Here is a 19004-nt window from a genome sequence, read left to right as displayed (position 1 = left end):
TGATAACGTTTTCAAATACAAAAAATAACAATTTTATATATTGTAAATTTCAATATGCTGTACACGTGTTTCAAGAAGTAACCTCTCAAGTACAGAATAGGACTGATATTTCATTCAGGTATCTCATTGCGTCATGATATTTTGAACATAAAATTCATTCATTGGCTGCATTAAAATTATAGATTTTGATAAGAATATTTATGTACTGCACACCATGCATACTAAAAGATAATATTGTTTTTAAATTTATTTCTGTAACAGAATGAATTTCAGGTAATTAACTTTCTATTCAGCTTTTGATCAGAATATTTATGTAGTGCAAACCATGCGTACTAAAAGTTAATATTGTTTTCAAATTTATTTCTGTAACAGAATGAGTTTCAGGTAATTCACTTTCTCTTCAGAATATGAAATTATAAAAAAAAAACTGCTTCCATTGTCAAATTTACCTCAGAAATAAAGATGTTGCATGTGATTGATCCTTTGGTTACAAGAAATAGATACGCATGAGCATTACAAACCGTCCATTCCTTCTGAGTTTCATGCCTTCTCATCATATCATACATTTTAAAATCCATTGTTTCTCTAAATAAAAAAACATGCCAAGATTTTGGTTGAAGATCTGAGATTGTCTAATCTACACATTGGCCATGTTCATTTTGGGCAAACACAATAATTCAAATTTAACATTAGTTTTGAATGTCTGTGGCTATTTTTAAAGGCTGATATTTCTATTTATATTGTCCATAACATCCCATACATCTCATACATGTGTATAAAAGAGGGCCTTAAACCAATTTTACTTGGTCTGCTTCTAACCCCTCCTCAATATTTTTTCACACATCTACTACATGCACAATGTATATGAATGGATAAAGTGCTGAGGTCATAAATGGATAAAATCATTAATTTAAACAAACAAAATGCCAAACCTAATGTCACCTTGGAGTTTGAAGTAGAGATGGTTCAATTTTCTGTCATAAATATTCTGATTTCAATTTAAAAAAAAAAAGAAAAGAAAAAAAAGATGTTTATTCACAAAATTGTACAAAATGAAAGTTAAATCCCTGTAGTAAGATAGTGAAGATAGAAATGATAAAATAGAATACTGAACCATAAAATGAATACTTCCCATATAAAATGAACATCTTCCATGTAAGTTATATGGCAAAAAATATGATATTCAGCAAAAACCACAGACCCCTTCCAGTATTTATATTTGAAACAATGTCTTAGTTTTATTTTGTCTTTTTATCTTGGTATATTTGGTATTTCTGGTATTCAAAAATGCTTCAGCCTGACTTGGATGCTTGCCAAACTTGCAATTATATCCCATGAGAGGGTAAGGAGGGGAGGGGCAAGATTTAAAATAAATGAAATTATTCATGTTGTAGTGTAAAGTTTGAGATCCTCAAATGGGTTAATTACAATGATTTCTTAAGTCCTTTGGGAGCAACTTAATGTTTTTAAATCCCCCATCCGCGAAGTTTGAAAAAAGGGAAGTTCTGCATGAAATTAACAAAATTTTCCAAAAATTAAGGAGTAATCACCCCACTTTTTTTTGGGTCCACAAAAATGCTTGGCATATTAAAATATTGTGATTGTGATTACTTGTTGATCTCAAATCATTGACATTTTTTGACAAGTTGAGTTTTTTCCACAGCCGGCTTGTCCGGAAATTATTAAATAATGGCTAAATAAAGCTAAATTCAGAGCACTTTTTCGGTCCTCGTCCACAATAATAATTCTCTAGAGTTACCGTATAGAGTTAAACAGTCTAGTCTTCTTCGCGATTTTTCCAATTCCAAAAATAAAACTCTGACCACTTCCCTTCGTTGAGGTTTGGAACGACTGCTCGGTGGTTGCAATTGAAAATAATAAAATGACGTGATCATTGGCACTGAAATGGGGTTGTATTCAATTCAAAAGGATTTTTTTCAGGGTTTTCATGTGATAGTTTGACCAGGCAAATGATTTAATAATATTTCTAACATGACGTCTTCATATCGTTAAACGGTATATGTCGGTACAACCCCACCTTCAGCACCTGCGCACTGTCTCTTTCTTTCGCTGTCGCTTCGAGACTAAACACTCAATTAAAAACGTTTACGCGATGATTTGACGAGGTTATCTAATACTACACTGATACTTTTTCAATAGATGGGTTACTTGAATATGTGGTTTATTTCTTAATTAACTTCCATACTAGGGCGGTTAAACGGAACAGTCGATTTTTTTGCTACGCCTAGGGAAATTTTAGTCACAAAAATTACCGTATTTGTCATGTTAGAAAAGAAATAATTCCTTCCGGGGGTAGATTTGTACTCATTTTAACATCGGTTTGGCATTTATATTCTCATTTAACACCTTGCTGTGGCTCGGTGTTAAATAAGCGAATATAAATGCCATATCCATGTTAAAATGAGTACGAATATACCCCCTCCATGAATTATTTCTTAAATAAATGATGGGATTCCCCATCGATGTGGTGATGTGTTGGATGACGGAGTTGCGAATCTTCTACGTCTTATATACCATATATCAGAAAACTTTATATGGATAGTATAAGTGCAATATTGCTGTTATAACATATAATTTCGTATTGTATTTTCTTTTTAACAAAAAATAATCCCGACCCGAAGTAAATGTGAAACTAGTAAGATATATAAGTAAACAAACAATAAGACGTGGTAACTTTTTTTCACCGTGTAGTTAAAAATATGTACTATACATACAGATATTGGTGTATAGCAGAAGTATTGGTTAAAATTGCTATTCTTCAATGACTACTGATATATTGCTCCTTTTTCATGACTATCGGTCATACAGACAATAAAATTAACAAATACTTATTGGCTTTGCGTTCGCGAAATCAGATTTGTTTTACGTAAATCAATACTACATTACAAAATAGTTTTAACATATTGAGAAAAAAATATATATACAACATATATGTACTACCATAACTACCGAAGATAAATTTTGACAATTCTAAAGATTGTATTTGATAAATACTGAATATTACATGTCAAAATCTGTATCACATGCTGTATCAACCTGTGATATAGGAGATATCACCAAAGGGCCACCGGCCCGCGGGATGATATAGGTCGAAGGTTGATAAAGCATGTCATACAGATTTTAACATGTCATATTCATATATCATATATTTTAACCATACTTCAAGTATTGTCTGTGAAGGGGTGTGATATAAGACATGCGATATAGGTCTAGGGGTGTGATACAGAGTATGCGATATAGGTCTAGAGGTGTGATATTGGGTATGCCATATAGGGTTGACGATAAAGGGTAAAAAAAAACACTTACAATGCACATACAAAAAAGTTATATTTTAATCTGAATATATGATAAAACCTTATATATGCACACATTTAATTAGCATACATGTGTCTCCAAGTTGAAAATCATGTATAGTTTTAAAGAGATATTGAGCACACAAAAGATGTTGACAGATGGACAGACAGCAGTAAATTTGCCTAAATGTTCTGATTATCTATAGCTCATGGTATTTCTTTCAAATCACTATCTAGTCACAAGCCACACTATTATGGCAAGCCGTTTTGGAATTTATTCCCCTTTTCATTGATATTAATAAATATTTAATAAAATGTTATAAAATATTTCTCTCTATATTTGTCTCTTTATTTACCTCTAAAACATGATTGAAATTCAAACAAAATGTTGTTTTCTTGTAAAAAATAATCTACTGTCAAATTTTTTATAAGAAAACAATATTTTGTTTGAACTATCAATCAGGTTATAGAGGTAAATATTCAACAGATACTTGTCTTATTCATTTAGTTGATTATATAAGAGGCCACAATGAAAATGGTAATTTTATAGGCTTGATTATGTTAGATCTTCAAAAAGTCTTTGATACGGTTGACCACAATATCCTATGTTCTAAATCGAAAATTATTGGTGTACAATCTATTGATTGGTTTAGATCATATCTTACTGAACGTGTACAATTTGTTTCTATAAATAATGTTATGTCAGATCCAAAGGGTGTTACATATGGAGTGTCCTAAAGCAGTATATTGGGACCTTTATTGTTTTTAACATTATTAATGATATGTCTACAAGCATAGATGATGACTGTAAATTGATTTTATATGCAGACGGTAGTGCCATATTATTTACGCACAAAAACTCTGATGTTATTTCGGATAAAACTTTCTTTACATCTATGAATGTATGCTTTTTGGTCCTCCTAGAAAGGTTAATAATTTTTCAAATTTCAGACTGAAATGTTACAATCATGTTATTGATTCTACATATTATGTCAAATGTCTTGGTGTATATATAGATAAATACTTAAATTGTGAACAGATTGTATCTAATATTATAAACCAAGTCAATGTTGGACTGAGATTTTTATATGGAAACAGCAAGTGCTTGGACACGAGATCGAAATTGACCCTCACCACGGCATTAATACAATGCTATTTTGATTACTCATGTTTGTCGTGGCATAGTAGTTTAGGAAAGGGGTTGTTAAAAGGTTACATGTTTTACAAAATAAGGTGGTGAGGTTCATTCTCGACCAAGAAGAAGAGTAAATTGTGAATTATTAGAAAAGGTGAATATGTTGTTTGTGGCAGATAGAGTGTCTCAGTTAGGAATAAATCATGTTTTTAATATATTTCATGGAAAGGCTCCTGAATATTTATGTGCAATTTTTAATTTAAATACCAATAGTACAAGAAGTTCCTCAAATTTTAATTATTTTATTCCAAACACTCCAACCAACACTTTTTGTTATTCGGCGATTCAAGATTGGAACAGGTTACCTGCTAATATCAAAACTATAATCAACAAATATGCTTTTAAATCATTTGTCAAAAAATATTTACAAGAGAAATCGAGAGCATAATGAATTGTTATGTATTAGTTACTCTATATGTATTCCATGTTTTGTTGTCTATTTATTATATAACATATATTTACTAAATATATGAGTCCTTTTTTTGTATTTTTGAACTTGGGACCCCATTGGAAATAAGCTATTTAAAACTTTATGGGTTACCCCAGGCTATCAAGTCATGTGTTTAAAATATACTACAGGGATTTATATGATTCTGTATCTATTGTCATGGTTTTATTTGTATTGTAAGATTTTTTAATGTACTGATATTGCCTAAATAAAATCTAATCTAATCTAATCTAACATGTGCATAAATGATTTATTGATATCAAGAAATAGATGAATTAGTAACATGTTGATAAATCATTTATTAATAAGTATTAATTAATTTGTCATTAAATTTTAATCCGGATTATGCATGCCGGGCAGTATCCATGCAATACAATAACCAATTTCAAACAATTAAACCACTGTAGTGGCACTCACTTTATCAGCACGTTAATGATTCATCTGTGTATTGATATCAATAAATGATTTAATAACATGTTAATAAATATGATTAACGTGTTGATAAATCGTACAATTTATTGATATTAATATTTATTCGTTAACATGTGAAAAAACATGTTAAATTTCTTGATGTCAATAAATGACAATTTATTGATATCAATAATTAATTCATTGATATTAATAAATAGGTAATAAATTCCATAACGGCTTGCCATACGCTATCATTCAGTACCACTTTTTTATTACATTATGACACGTATTAAAGAAGGGTTTTACAATCAAAACGTTTTATGTGTTTACCGTGCTACTATATTAAAGTATCACGTGGCGCGTATGTCTCACGTTAGAGAGTATATTGAACTACACTTGTATGCAACGGTTTTCACGTACGTCATCGTTTGGAACTATTGTACACATTCAGAAACCGAAAAACAATACTGGCGCGGTCCGTAGTTCGACTTCATCATTTATAATCTCTGTTTGCGACTCAGTCGGTATAGTTTCGCTTTTTACCCTTTGACCTTAAAGACGCTCTTTCGTGGAAACGCAAGTCACCTGATCGCAATTCTGTTTCTCGATTGGCCAAATACTGATAACTTAATGGTTATTTTCCGAAAGAATTTTAGCAATGTTGACGTTTGACAACAAGAAAGAGTCGTTCTAGAATGAAAACTTTTTTATAATGCATGAAAGTAAGCCCGTCATTTCTTTAAACTACGGGAATTATATGCCAAATGTGCCCCATTAAAACCTTTTGTGGACTTTTGAAGGCAAGGACTTTAAGTAAACTCGACTCAATTATTTTTGCAGTATTACTGGATTGTCTAAGGGTATTTATGAATGGTATTTGAAGCTTATTAAAGAAACAAATATGACTCATTCCATGTTGTGGGACATCTAAACCACTTCATTTTCATTTGATATGCTATATATCATCACGAATAAACGTAAACATTTAAAAAATCCCGAACAGTCCGTTACCATTCCACACCATGAATACATTTAGATCTCATATTCTAAAGAAAGAGATTTTATCTTTCTAATAAATATGTAAACACTTGCGTATCTTTAGTTACATTACAGAAATAACACATAAAGTGTTTTGAAGGTTTTCTTCATTCTCAGTCTTATTTGATTCAGCATAGTTGAGACGTTTTACACTTCCTCATTGGCCCTTGATCGGTCCTGATACATGTATTACTGTTCGAATTATGGCGTATCTTTCGTGTTGATTTCTGTCAGCTAAACTTTAAAATATTGATTTTAAACACTAGTTTTGAAATCCAGGCATGGTGTGATATATTGAACGTGCAACTTTAATAAGGTGCATTACGTTCACGCACATGCAATTGGTCTAAATCATGGCACGTTTGCATAAATTTTACCTTTAATATTGTACTACATTGAACATACTGATTTCAAGCAAAGTACTAGTAATCTGCAGTTTGTTTAACAAATTGTTAACAAATATTTCCGGGAGAAGTATGGTTGTAAAAAGTTAAAAAAAACAATTGTTGAACAATATTGTATACCAGTCATCTTTAAATCTGTGACTATTTGTGAATCTTCTGTAAGATAAGACATGCAAACAATTGTTTGGAAGAGTAATCAGGGGAACCAAGGTTATAGCAATAATCAAAAGAATGTAATCCAGGGACAAAGACCAGACATGGAAAACAGACAAACACAACAAAGAACATAAAGTAACTAAAATCATACATACAAAGTACCAAAAGCAAATGAGCAACCACCGGTAGGGCAAGCGCCCTCTGCTTTTCTAGAAACACCCGCTGAGTTGCTCATAAAAGTTAAGTCCAGGGGTAAAGTCGGGAAAGGGTAATCAAGAAAACCAAGATTCTAGCGGAAATCAAAAGAATGTAATCCAGGGGTTAAGATCAGACATGCAAGACAAACAAACACAATAAAGAACATAAAGTAACCAAAATAATACATTCAAAGTAAAAAAAGCAAATGGGCAACTGGGACCCCACTAAAAACTGGGAGCGTGGACCAGGTGCACCAGTAGGGTAAGGGTCCTCTGCTTTTCTAGAAACACCCGCCGAGTTTCTCATAAAAGTAAAGTCCGAGGTAGACGAAAGAGGAAATGAAAACTATGACACGTTTAATAAATAAGTTTTCGTGGTGCAGATGGATACACCATAACTTTGGTTCCCTTGATTACTCTACCACGAGTTCATGATGACGACCATAAAATTCTGTAGTGATGACTTCGATCTTGTAGCAACAGATCCCTGTTTCGGAGAACCTTTCAAAATAAATTGCCCTTGGACAGAAATTACAAAGTAACTTTAACCCAACTGTATACATGTTTTATTCGACATAATGATCATCACATTTTTTGTATTCGCATAAGTAGATGGACAGTTAGTAATTATAGGTTTTTTTTCAATTCTTGATCAAGTCATTCAATAAAGTAACTTTACGGAATTGTATGCTTTTTTAGTCGCGAAGTAGTTTATTTATTTTTGTAACTCATCCAAAAATGGTTTGAATAATTGCAACCTTCATGCAGGTTAAGTGTTGTGATATTTATCCATTTGTCAATGTGTTTCTTAAGTGTGTGTGTGTTTATTGGGGCAGTTTCCACAGTTAAATGCAAAATTGTTTTTAAAAGATTGAAAGAAATAAGTGGTAAAACTCAAGATTGCGGATTTCTTAATTAAGGGATTTAAATTGTTAAGTTCAAGAAAAATAACAGCCAAATTATGTATTATTATTTTCAATTATCTCTATTTTGAGGTAGTAGACCTGGGGTAAGGGAGGTTATCCAAATTGAAAGGATTTTAGTCACCAGAGCATTTGAATGACCCCTTATATGTAAGCTTCAAAATGATACTGATATTAAAGGGAAATAACTCAAAGAAAGGATTCAACTTCTAGAACCAGTAACTTTGCTCTTTTGAAGTGTTGATTAAATGTTTCAAATGGGTACATTGAGGAATATATTTTTATAAGATGGGAAAACGTTTGAAATGATGCCTTCTACTGCAAGTCAAAAATTCCTTTAGATAAAATATTAAAATTGAAATATGAAAATAATCTCATCATGAGACAGTATGGCTAACCAATAACATAGCCAGTTTTATAACTCCTTAACCTGTTAGGGTAAAAAAAACTATACTTTTTAATTATAATTCCTTATAAGACTTCAAGCTTTCTGTTTTCATTTTGTTGTTCAGCATATGACCCTACCCAGCATTGAACTATGTTTAGTATTAAAGTTTGTCCCTTGGTGTAGAAGTATGAATATTTGTGTGACATTAATTTGCAACAGTCGTTGGCTCAAGCTGTGCCCGGCAATGCTCTTTCATCGATTAAAGTCATCATAATTTGATATTTGGTAACCTTATCGAATATTAAAATGATTTTAGCCATAATGATAAATTGTTAAAAAATATTCTAATGTCTTACCATACAATCATTAAAACATTAAAATAAACTACACGGTGAAGTTTTCAGAAATTTTTGTTGATTGATTTGCATATTAATTCTCCATATAATATCCGTTTTGTATGAAAATTGAATTATGATTTTTTTGGGGGCAAAATAGAGGTTTCTATATGAGCAAATACCTGACAATTGCCCCCCTTTTTGTTATTTTGGTAAATTTAAAGCCTAGTATCTCCTCTATAAAATCGATAGAATAAAATTTCATACTTAATCTGATTTATTAATCCTTTTAAAGTGAATTTGACTTAATATTCAGTTATTTATTTAAATATTTTGTCAAAATGACCCTACAATACCAGATAAGGTTCAGTTTGGCCAATGATTGGTTTCTAAAAACAGCAATATTTTAGTCTTCATTGTTCAAAATCTGTACAATGATTTTTCTTTAAAATTTGACGATTGATGCGCCACAGTTAGTGTATATCATGTACTAATTTTTATAAAAATGAATTCTGGGAATATTTTGGGGGTACCCCAGGTCTACTGCATGTAAATGACTCAAATTTGGTGTATTTGCTGACAAAGAATATTGTTTTCTGGCGAAAGATTTCTAAACATGCGTACCATCAAATTAATTGATTGATGTTGTCTCCCTTTCCCCTTTCACATAAGAACTATGAAAAATTTATATTAACGAAATTATTAAACTGATAAGCAAACTCTAACGGATTATAGTCAAAAGAAGGAAAGTCGGTATATTGAATGGCAATATCTAGGCGGAAAACCGGAAAGTATTCCATAACGGTTTAATGAATTACAAACAGACAGGATACATTTGCCATCAGACGAATTGGTAAAATCTGTAGTCCAGACAATACAGATGATATATTGAAACAGAATACTTCTGGGTACCGGAAACAAAACTTCAGACAGCATATCAGACATATTTGGTTTTTTTTCTTGGTCTAAATACATGTCTCTTATAAAACAATTGCGCATTAGGAAGTCAGAATTGTGGCAACTAGCTCTGGTATACTTTAACAACTGCACCACATGCGCGGGAAGCTGGTATATTACTGCACATTTTAAGTCCATATTTAAAATTTAAAACATTTAATGAAGAAGAATTTCAGTGTATACTATTATTGTACATTATAAATGATAATTATACTGATCTGTTGTATATTACTTTCTCACTTAAATAACTTTTAATTAGATATTGTCGACGTTAAGGAGATTTTGTGATAGACTTTTGGCGTTTTTTAGTTGTAAAAAAAGTCTTTTTTAATTATTAAAATGACACATCTTTTTTATCAAAATGACGATTATTCAATAGATATATAAAATAAACTAGATCTTTCATCACCATAACGCGTTTATCAGCAGAAATATTATTTCGATTTGTACACCAAAAAATAACAAAAAGCACAACCGAGCCTTGGAATTTATAAACAAACGAAAAAAAAAATAGATTTATTTAAAACGCGTGTAACTCAGAACTGCCTCTTTCTAAAGGCAATTAGTAAATGGAGTATATGCTATTATGTGTTTCTTTTCGCCATAAACTAAAAGAGAAACATTTAACGATAGTGTGTAAAATGCGGTGACAAGAGGGGAACACTTTTATACAGTTGGGGTTTGCGTTGCATATTTCATAGCTAATAGGTTTTGAATGGTAGTTGCAATATCCCGTTTATACCACTATTACAAAAATTCCAAATATTTATGTATAAACTATCTCCCGTTTACCTAACGGCCTGCAACGAAACGGACGAGGGGAGAGGCACCAAAGAAATCCTAGTACACGACAGACCAGTTTTGTTTTGTTTTGTTTTTTTTTCACTTTTTACATTCAGCGTCGATTAATTTATGCCAAAATAGTTCGTAATTGAATAAAATTGAATGTAAAATAACAGTGGCAGATGAAATGAAAAAAAATAATAATGAAATTTAATCTAACATTTATGTCTGGTCTAGAAGCGACAAATCAGACATCTAAAGACGCCACCGTTGCCTTAGAGACAGGTATTTGTACCAAGGTTCTAAGACAATTCCTTTCATACGCAGCCCAAAAAGTGTTGTTTCCGATATTCATATTTTATCGAAATATATTCTGTTTCTTACAAACATAATATAAATTATGGATTTTCATATTGTCTACAAATTAATCTTCTGTAGTAATTTCTGTAAGGAATTTGTTTGTTGCAAAAAGAAACAGTATTCTGATATAGTAAAAGTAAGAGAAAGTAGGGAAGTTAACCCTGATAATTCTACTGTTCTACCCATTCCAAATAAACACATGCCAGTTGATAAACAGAATTCACTAGAATATACCACAACACTCTCTAATATAGAAACTAGATTTTCAGATGAAGGGACAATACCGGAGTACATGCCCGCGTTGTAAACAATCAATCGTGTAGAAACTCTAATTTAATTGTCATGGCATCTCGCTTATCGGTGATGGTACAGAAAACTCATGGTCATGTTTAGAAAAATAGTATTATTCAAAAGAAACTGACACAGACATATTCATCGGTGTTGTGAGAAAAAAAAACAAAACGAATTGTCCTTTATAATGTGAAGGGTGACAACCCGTATGATATGGTGATCAAGGCTGTTGTTACCTATGCTGAGAAAAATGGTGTTAAAGTAACTTACACGAAACTTTTAAAGCAGCATGATTTGCGTTGAAGATCCACGTATACAATGCGTGTGAACATTGATGAAAATGACTGAAAAAGTTGTGAATGATGAGTCATTTTGGCCTGTAGGATTCTATTCGCGGGAATACATACCATACAACAACAACAATTCAAATCAAATTTGGGGTTAAGATACACGTATTTCATAAGTAGTTTTTTTCATTTTCTATCATGATTAACTTTTTATGTTGGAATATGAGGGGTTCCTTGTGTGGCACAAGTTACTAAGAAACTTTATTGCGATGTTCAGATATTTGTTTTTTCACTGAGCATTGGTTAAATGACAACAATGGATCTTTTTTCCAAGACTTTGATAAAGATTTTCTTGTTGTCTATAGTATAAGTAAAAATTGTAGTGATTCAAATAGAGGTTCAAGTGGTACTGCTTTATTCATACGTAAACTGCCAGGTACAACAACCAAACCGCTAGATTTTGATACTGATAGATTATGTGGAGCTGTATTAAGTTCTGAAAATTTCAAAGATATCTGTGTAATTTGTAGTTTTTTTTTGCCATCAACTAATCTTCCACAATCAGAGTACATGAAACATCTTGATATACTAACATGTTACTATGATATTTTGAGTGAAGATTATGTCACAATCATTGGGAGATATTGTAATGTTGATATGAATAATACTTTGTACTTTACCAAGAGTAGTTCTTTAAGGTATTTGTTTGAAACAAGGAATATGAAGGTTGCTGTTTTGCTACATAAAGGAATTGGTCCTTGCTATGCATATAGAAATAAAAATCGATCACAGAGAACACTGATAGATTATATATGTATACCAGAGTTTTTAGCAAATTGTGTACCGCTAGTTAAGGTTCATGATGATTGTCATTGTGAATACTCTGATCATTTTCCACATATGTCAGTAGATACTTATTTGCTGTGTGACATATCATGCCGACCTTATGTTCATAAGCTGGTTTGGTTAAAAGCAGATAATTTTGAACTTAAAATGTTTCAAACTGAAATCAATAAACTTTTATACTTTCATAGTCCTGATATTTCGTGCCGTAATACAAACAAGATATTGCAGTATGCGTCTATCATAACAAATGTTCTACACATAGCAGCAGACTCGAGTATTCCGTATGGACATTTTCGTTCCTTTTTGAAATCTTACTGGAAGCAACACGATTTAGGTAATTACCATTACAAACAACGAGAGACCCTTTGTTAGTGGGTCGACGCTGGGAGACCAAAGGGAATATCGAATAGACTGTACACGGAATACAAAGAAAACCTTAAATATAATGCATCAAAAAGTAGTGCTTTACGTTTCCTACCAAAAAATAACCGTAATTCAAACAACAATTATCATAAAACCTGGGTGATTCTGTAATTGAATAGGAGAAACAAATAACTTATGCAGGGACAGTAATTGATATGGAAAATAACACACTTCAAAGAACTGAAAACATACCAACAAACTCAAGCAAAAACTTCACTAACTTGTTGGTTTAAATCCACGCGGTATGAATTATCTTACAAGTAGTATTCTATGGAAACGGGTAATCCCTCCTACTGGATTTTTTACTTGTGAAACGTGGGGACCACTTACAAACCGAGATATTAATATTCTTGAAACAGCACAGATATACTTCTCAAGATTCAGGTTTTATAAAAGAAGTCCCTCCGATTCCTGTGTTAGTAATTTGGGACTTTGGTCAATAAATGAATATATAGACAAAATGAAATTGCTATTTTTTGGACGACTATGCCATGCTAAATCTGACTGTTTTCATAAATCGTTATTTAAAATACGCGTAGGACATGCATCATTAATTTGATCCTCTATCCTACATAATAACACCTAGATGAACTGTCCCTCACTACCATACATCGTGTACTAAGTTACAGCCCTGGATTAATCCTACGAGAAGGAATGACCCGGCCAGCGAAAGCTATATTTTTATAGCTGGCCGAGTGGTCTAGGGCGCTGGATTTAGTGCAGGCGGTTTTGCCATAGATGTCACAGCGGTACGAGTTCGAGTCCCGCGGAGGGAACGACCAAAAATTTGCATCGCAAATTTGACAGTTCTAACATCGTTGGGAATTTTTCAGACCCTTCTATAAGTTATCTTCCCTGTATCACATTGATCCGATAGAGCAGTGTAGCGAATAGAGACGTCACATTGTTAGACGATATATATATATATATATATATATATATATATATATATATACAACGTCTCAGAATGTGACGACTCTATGTGATACAGGGAAGATAATATAAGTATAGAAGGGTCTGAAAAATTCCCAACGATGTTAGATTTGCATAGCAAATTTTTGTCGTTCCATCCGCAGGACTCGAACTCGTACCGCTGTGGCATATGTGGCAACACCGCCTGCGCTAAGTCCAGCGCCCTAGACCACTCGGCCAATATATATATATATTGATCTCGTGCAATGAATAAATGTGGTCATGTAGAAGAATATAGTTTTGTACCGCGCTAGATTTCTTCCAATTAGGCTTCTGGAACAACGTTATGTTGCTACGAGATTGACGACATCACTACTGCAGATCGTTAAGTTGTGTCCATCTGCATCAGATTTGTTCAACGCGTCATATAGTTTTTTTTACCCTTTCGTCTATCCTGTACTTGACTTTTTATGAGAAATTCGGCGGGTGTTTGTATAAAAGCAGAGGACGTTTACGCCACCAGTGCACCTGGTCCATTCTCCCAGTTTTACGTAGAGCCCGAATTGCTCATTTACTCGCGTTTCTCTGTACTTATTATGTTGGTTTTGTATGTTTTGTTGTTTGTTTCTGTTCACCCTGTCTAGTCTTTATCATTGGATTGCAGTCTTTTAATTTTCGTTAGAATTTTGGTTCCCTTTATTTCTCTTTCAAATATTTAATTTTAACACTATCGCAAAAAAGGTTTTAATTTTTTAAATTAAATGGCTGGAAACAGAGCTCGTTTTTTGCGGTTCTCATTGTAGATTCAAGTGAGCTTATATTTCGCAAGCAACCCTTTATGTATTACATTAATTAAATTAAATTAGAATTGTCCTTGTTTTGTTTAAGTATACATAATAAATTAATTAAGTAACCCGTGTCCTTAGGAGATTAAAATTATATAGAATGCACAGTAGATTTCAAAATTAAGGGAGATAACTCTGTAAATGACGTTCAAATACTATAAAATCTATTGGATTTTCAATGTTGATTATTTCCTAAGAGCAGGCAGATTTGAATGAATAATTACACATTCCATAATATAAACCCATATAACAACTTAATTACAGAAATAAAAATATGTTGCCTTTTTGGGGGGTGTATCATATTTTTCCGGTTTTGCATTATTCTTACAAATACAGCTACTGAAGACGTATTATTATTGAGAGAGTAATCAAGGGAACCAAGGTTATAACGGTAATCAAAAGAATGCAATCCAGGGACAAAGACCAGACATGGAAAACAGACATATTGAGAAAATGTTCATACAAATCTTAAACCTAGCGATACTTGTTTTTCTTATACTTATCACAAAAACTCATTTGCAGTGAATTAACACAAGTGTCATCGAAACATGCATAGTAATAAAATATTCTCATTGTACTATAATTTTAATAATCAATAGACATCTGTTTAGTTGTGAAAGACGATTTCTGACCCGATAATTTGATGATGACACGATCAATTGAACCAAATACAAATTAACTAATTGAATGTTCTAACTGCTTTGAATATGACAAAAATATAACTTAAATGACAATGTCGACTACTTGTATATGATTAAGAATGGCAACCTTGAGCACATTACTTTGTCTTTTTTTTAACTCACGTGTCTGACGTTTTGTTTTGTTTTGTTTTGATTTTTTTACGCTCTGGTATAAATAACCAAACTATGGACTAATATTTAAAAATGATCAATTCTTATGTTAGAGACATTTTTTCCCATGAAAGTAAGTACAAATGGTGTTTTCTTTGAAAGAGAAGTAACAATTATACGAGCAGAGAACTTACACTTTTTAATTTCTTGTCATGATATTTTTGCTATTATTTCGTATATTTGTTTTAGTGTAGATTAAAGGATATATTACATGATGTGTTCTGGGCAAAATCATAGTGTCCATACGTAATAATTATATTATAACTTCTTTTTATTTCATGCTTTATTTAATCAAGCTCTTTTTCATTTAACTTTATAGAAGTTTCATAATGCCTTCACAATTAGTCACGCCTTGGCTAAAGAAATTGAAAAAATGCTACGGCAAATTTCAAAATATCGACACAGGAGATATTGTCATTAGTCTATACAGTCACAAATACATATCTGAAAATGAATATAAAAATTTCATGATGCTATTGCAAAAAGCAGAGAAAGCGGAACAAAAAGATGCAGAGGAGAATGCTAGGATTGAAATATTTAGGACATTCCCAAATCTTTTAACTTTTGACCAATTTCTCTCGGTAGTATTTCACCTTACATATCACACTGAAGCTTTGGACTGTCAAATTGTAGTAGGAAGGACTGGAAACACTTATCCTGGATTTTCGAAGGCTCAACAATTATATCTTAACCTTAAGCAATATACACAAAACAATGTTTTCAAGGGAAGCCCGGTGAGTTCACTGCAAGATATGTTCGACATATACAAACAAAAGTTAGAAGTATGCAGACAAACTTTGGAAAGAGAAGTAAATGCCAACAGAAGATATGATCTTCAATTGGAATTACAGGAAATGGCAAATAAATGCGTATCATGCATTTTTGCTACGTTAGATGCCGAAATTACCCGCTGGAAATCGCATTTTGAATGGAACGAGGAATCCCGACCAGAAAAGGGCAACATTCTCTCCGAATTGTTTCATCAAGTTAAATGTTTGACGAATGATGTTTCAAATGCGGAAGTAGTAGCAACAGGGCTATATCCTAGGGTAGCAATTGCTTATGCAATGTCAAAGCAACTAACAAAAGCTGACCAATATATCTCCAAGGCATATACGGCTTCTGTAAATATCCCTGTATGTGCTGAACTTGAATTCATGCTTTATATGTTCGTCATGGTAATGATGTTTCAAATGGAAAAAATTCAGTCCAACATTTCATGTGAACTTTTTAAAAAGGTAGTTAACAAGTCGCTACATAGTCTAGATGAGGAAAATGATGATAATGTACGTAATTTCTGGAGACGTATGATCATGCTTCGATATGTCTTTTTGTTGCTTGGCTTGAAGAACAATATTGAAATTCTGAGGGGTTTTAATGTCACAGACGGATATATTACAGAGGCAAAAATGATCTTAGCAGAAATAACACGAATGGGTGACATGGAGGCTAGGAGAAAGATGTTCTTTTATGCAGCAAAAGCAAGAATAGAAGAACTTGAGGAAACGTTTGATTGTGCCATAGTTTATGTTGAGAAGGGCATTGCATGTGACGAAATAACTGTTTTGGAGAAACAAATACTTTGCGTACATATTTGCGAGGTCTGCAATGCAAAAAAGAAAGACAGAACAAAGAAAATCACACAATCCTAACATGGAGTGAAGATGAAACTTTGCAAAAAAAGCGTACATTGAGGATTCATGTTTGCAAAACAACTTTTCAATGTTGTCTTGAGTTAGTCACTGAGGTATTTGTTTATAAATGTAGGGCTTTAATCCCACTTATAATTGATGTACTGTCATTATTTTAATGTTTTTGGATTTGACAATTAACTACAGTATATATTTAAGGGTAGCCAATTCAAAGGACTGTAGTTTCTTGTAAGCTTGTGCAATTTTGAGTCCAGCAGTTCATGTGAAGCGATTGTCTTTATGTATGTGAATAAAATTTGCTGATTATTTTCTTTATTTTTTCATTTTATTTTATTTTTTTTATTCATCATTGTAAATCTTGAATCTGAAATTATGAAGAATGTAAAATCTTAAAATCAGATATGTATGATTCAGTATTAGGCTACATATTTAAGAGAAAATTTGTAATCACTTGCTAAGATATCGTTACAATGATCTTAAATTGACAAAATTAGTTTTTGAAGGAGAACTCCTTAAATACGAAAAAAAAGTAATTTCACAAAAATACGATTGATTGAAATTTACTGTTATTCCTGTAAATTCTTTAAAATATCTTTATTTAATTTCACGATGTGACGCATATTTCGATATTTGTAATGCATGGTAAAAATGTTTATTCGGGTGTAAACAATTAAATTATGCAACATAAATATTAGTATGTTAAGAAAATTTCGTAGTTGAAGGATTCGCCATACCGGCTTAAAACGTAACTTCATGTTTCTTTTCTTAGATAATCTTTTGATGGAAAAGTCTTAAATATGGACAAATGAAATCATAGCATCACAGTTGAAGGACAATACAGAGATCCAGATTCGTGGCAACCTACATACACGATGCAGAGTAAAATACTTTTAGTTTTCATAATGAGTTTTGAGTATTTGAGTATCGAAAATATCAAGTTTGGCCTCGGCGATTTTGTTCGGATGTTGAAATAAAATTGAGTGAATTGTTTTTTTGAAACGTTTGAATTCCACTCAGTATCAAAACTATATGGGTTTTTTTTATTCTGTTAGCTGCACTGCGTATGTAGGTCGTTTTTGTTTCATCTTTTCATATAATGGTGCCTTGATTTCTTTAAACTTTTTCTCTATAATTCCATTGGAATATCTGTCATGTTCGGGAATCCTGTCCATCATCCATTTATGCCGTCCCCAGTTGGTACGTGAGAAAAACAAACATAACGTCACACGTTGTTTTCAGCCAATCAGACTTTATAGCAACCTAATCTGACTTTATAGGCAATTCAACACAATCATGGAACAACCAATCACATTTAAGATATTTTTTGTCACTTGTTTGTATCACTTGGTTCTGTGCTGTGAAATTGAAAAAATATATAGCCGTCCAAGAAGTGGACAAAACGACCGAATCACAGAGAAAATTACAAATAATTACTGATAAAAAACAAGACACAAAAAGCGCATGCATTTGTAATATGATCTCCAACAAAATATTGGAGTGACAGCAGTGACAATGCCGGTGCTCCACTGTGATAATATCCAGTTTCGTCAATGGCACCCACCACATTACATTTGAGTAAAATTCTGTAAGAGTCCAGATACTCTTACGTAGCTCCATACATTAAACGTGCTTGATATTTTATTAAACATAGGCACTTGGCTGTAAGTTTTTGAAATGCATCCATGATTTGTTCCAAAACTCAGTAATGTGTTTTTGCTATATGGTACTATGGCTACTTGTTTTTATGACAATATTCACAAATGCTCATATAAATTACTTTACCCGGAGATTTAGAAATTTATGTACCTTTTATATAAAATAAAAAAAAAATTTTGAAGGTTCTATTTTGATTGCCCCAAATCAGCTTTATTTCATCATATTGAGACCGAATTTTCATAATTTAACTAACTGTACAGTACAACCTAAAACGAGGCACAATTAGATCCCAACAAAAGCAACAGAAAACGTCTAAATGCGCGTGCCAACTA

At 32.2% G+C, this 19004-nt stretch overlaps 1 protein-coding gene across 2 annotated transcripts; it reads left to right on the top strand.

Moving 5' to 3' along the window:
- Window positions 1-10: 10 nt before the first annotated feature.
- Window positions 11-17669, top strand: LOC148610023 (uncharacterized). Of its 2 annotated transcripts, none has more exons than XM_088541900.1 (2): window positions 11-118; window positions 15684-17669. In XM_088541900.1, the coding sequence occupies exon 2, from the start codon at window positions 15694-15696 to the stop codon at window positions 17014-17016; it is 1323 nt and encodes a 440-aa protein (XP_088398026.1). In that variant the 5' UTR covers window positions 11-118; window positions 15684-15693; the 3' UTR covers window positions 17017-17669. The 2 variants fall into 2 exon arrangements, with proteins under 2 accessions (XP_088398026.1, XP_088398025.1); XM_088541899.1 differs by lacking the exon at window positions 11-118 and adding an exon at window positions 15356-15437.
- The last annotated feature ends 1335 nt before the right edge of the window (window positions 17670-19004 follow it).

This window comes from Perna viridis, chromosome 8 (genome assembly GCF_037379345.1).
Source record: "Perna viridis isolate PV_CMFRI_1.1 ecotype Kerala chromosome 8, ASM3737934v1, whole genome shotgun sequence".
NCBI classification, from domain to species: Eukaryota; Metazoa; Mollusca; class Bivalvia; order Mytilida; family Mytilidae; genus Perna; species Perna viridis.
Note: the sequence above shows the minus strand (reverse complement) of the source record. Positions and strands in the feature narration are given on the sequence as shown.

What these genes read in the sequence shown, in the direction of transcription:
- LOC148610023 (XM_088541900.1), top strand. Translation starts at nt 15,694, where the DNA reads ATGCCTTCACAATTAGTCACGCCTTGGCTAAAGAAATTGAAAAAATGC.